This window comes from Ipomoea nil, unplaced genomic scaffold (genome assembly GCF_001879475.1).
Source record: "Ipomoea nil cultivar Tokyo-kokei standard unplaced genomic scaffold, Asagao_1.1 scaffold0699, whole genome shotgun sequence".
Taxonomy (NCBI): Eukaryota; Viridiplantae; Streptophyta; class Magnoliopsida; order Solanales; family Convolvulaceae; genus Ipomoea; species Ipomoea nil.
Genome location: NW_017617127.1, coordinates 11,073 through 12,607, shown reverse-complemented (window position 1 = coordinate 12,607; position 1,535 = coordinate 11,073). Strand labels below are relative to the sequence as shown.

At 38.6% G+C, this 1,535-nt stretch overlaps 1 protein-coding gene across 1 annotated transcript; it reads right to left on the bottom strand.

The window, feature by feature from the left end:
* Window positions 1-779: 779 nt before the first annotated feature.
* Window positions 780-1,280, bottom strand: LOC109176322 (pathogenesis-related protein PRB1-3-like). Its single transcript, XM_019325761.1, has one exon. It carries the CDS (start codon window positions 1,278-1,280, stop codon window positions 780-782), a length of 501 nt encoding a protein of 166 aa, XP_019181306.1.
* Window positions 1,281-1,535: the final 255 nt, after the last annotated feature.

Here is a 1,535-nt window from a genome sequence, read left to right as displayed (position 1 = left end):
TGACTGGAAGACCTACTTTGAAGTTTTGAATGTGACCAGGCCACAATTAGTGTTTCTTCTATAAAGAGACATCAAATTTCTAGGCAAAAGTTTTACTGAATCTTAAAATCCATAAAGGGAAAAGTGTAAAAAATACATCTCTATAATATGTCAATTATCAATGTCACCCCTGAATTATGAGTGGTGTAAATGTTGCCCCTCAATTGTCAAAACGGTGCACATATAGCCCCTTCTCCGTTAGTGTACGGCACCGTTAAGTCGGAGTAAATATGTAATTTAGTTGTTTTTTCCATACCTCGATTCAACGGTGGGGAACCGCAGGTCCGTTACGGGGGAGGGGTTATATGTGCACCATTTTGATAATTGAGGGGCAACATTTACACCACTCATAATTCATGGGTGACATTGATAATTGGCATATTATAGAGGGACATTTTTTTACAATTTTCCCATCCATAAATTGTGTAGTTAATTAATTGAGTGGAGCATATTAAAGAGTGTTCTGCAATAAGAGAACTCTACAAGAATGAACTCACAATTAGTGGGATACCAAGTATTATGCACGAACCCAGAAAAAAAATAATTCGAAGAATAGCTAGCCAAATGTAAAAGAAAAAGTTCAAAATTGAATTGATTCAGCATCCGTGCATGAAACAATATTTGTTTCATGATAATACATTAGTGATAATATTGTAATTTCTAAATATTTATATATATATTTTTTTAATGCACTGTCTGCATTTCACAAGATCATACTAATCATAAAAAAAAAATTGTGTTTAATATGGTTTTTCGCCCATATAGTTGCCCGGAGGGTTATAGTAGCAGATGACAAACATCCAATCAGTTTTGCACGTAACCCTAGCACAGCCAATACTCGTGCTGCCGCCCCAAACCACCTGCGTATAAGAGCGGCAATTGTTGCCGCTGGTGCAAGAATTCGATGCGTGGTCATAGTCCTTCTTCTCACCCATCCACAACTTCATGGAATCCGCCGGAGACAATTCGGCAGAGGCCACCGCAATGTTTTCCCCATACAGCCCGTTAGAGTTCTGCGGCACACAGTCAGCAGACCTCTTGGCGGCATAGGATTCGGCGATGTCTGCTAAGGTGGAGTTCCAGTTAACAGGTGGAGATCCAACAGTTTGTCGGGCCGCGTTATGTGCAGCAACAAACCCTTTAACGCAATCAGAGTCACAGGCGGATTGTACGAAAGATGTTTGGGCAATGGCGGCTAAGGCAATTATGGAGATGGTGAGCTGCAGAAAAGAAAACTCCATTTCCTTTTTATTGTGATTTGCTGCAATAAAAAGGAAAAGTAAGAGGAAATGGAAAAATGTGTCTCTATCTGCAGAGATGCAATGGCCATTGGCATTGTGTTATAGGGTATTTATAGGATTGTTTGTATCCTAAAAGAATGGATTGCTTTTAATAATTTGTATGGCTTAGAAATACAAGAATAATGGTCACCTCACAAATATTTATAGGTAGAGTATGTATAGGAAGAAAGTTAGGTAGGTTGAAAAAAATTTGAT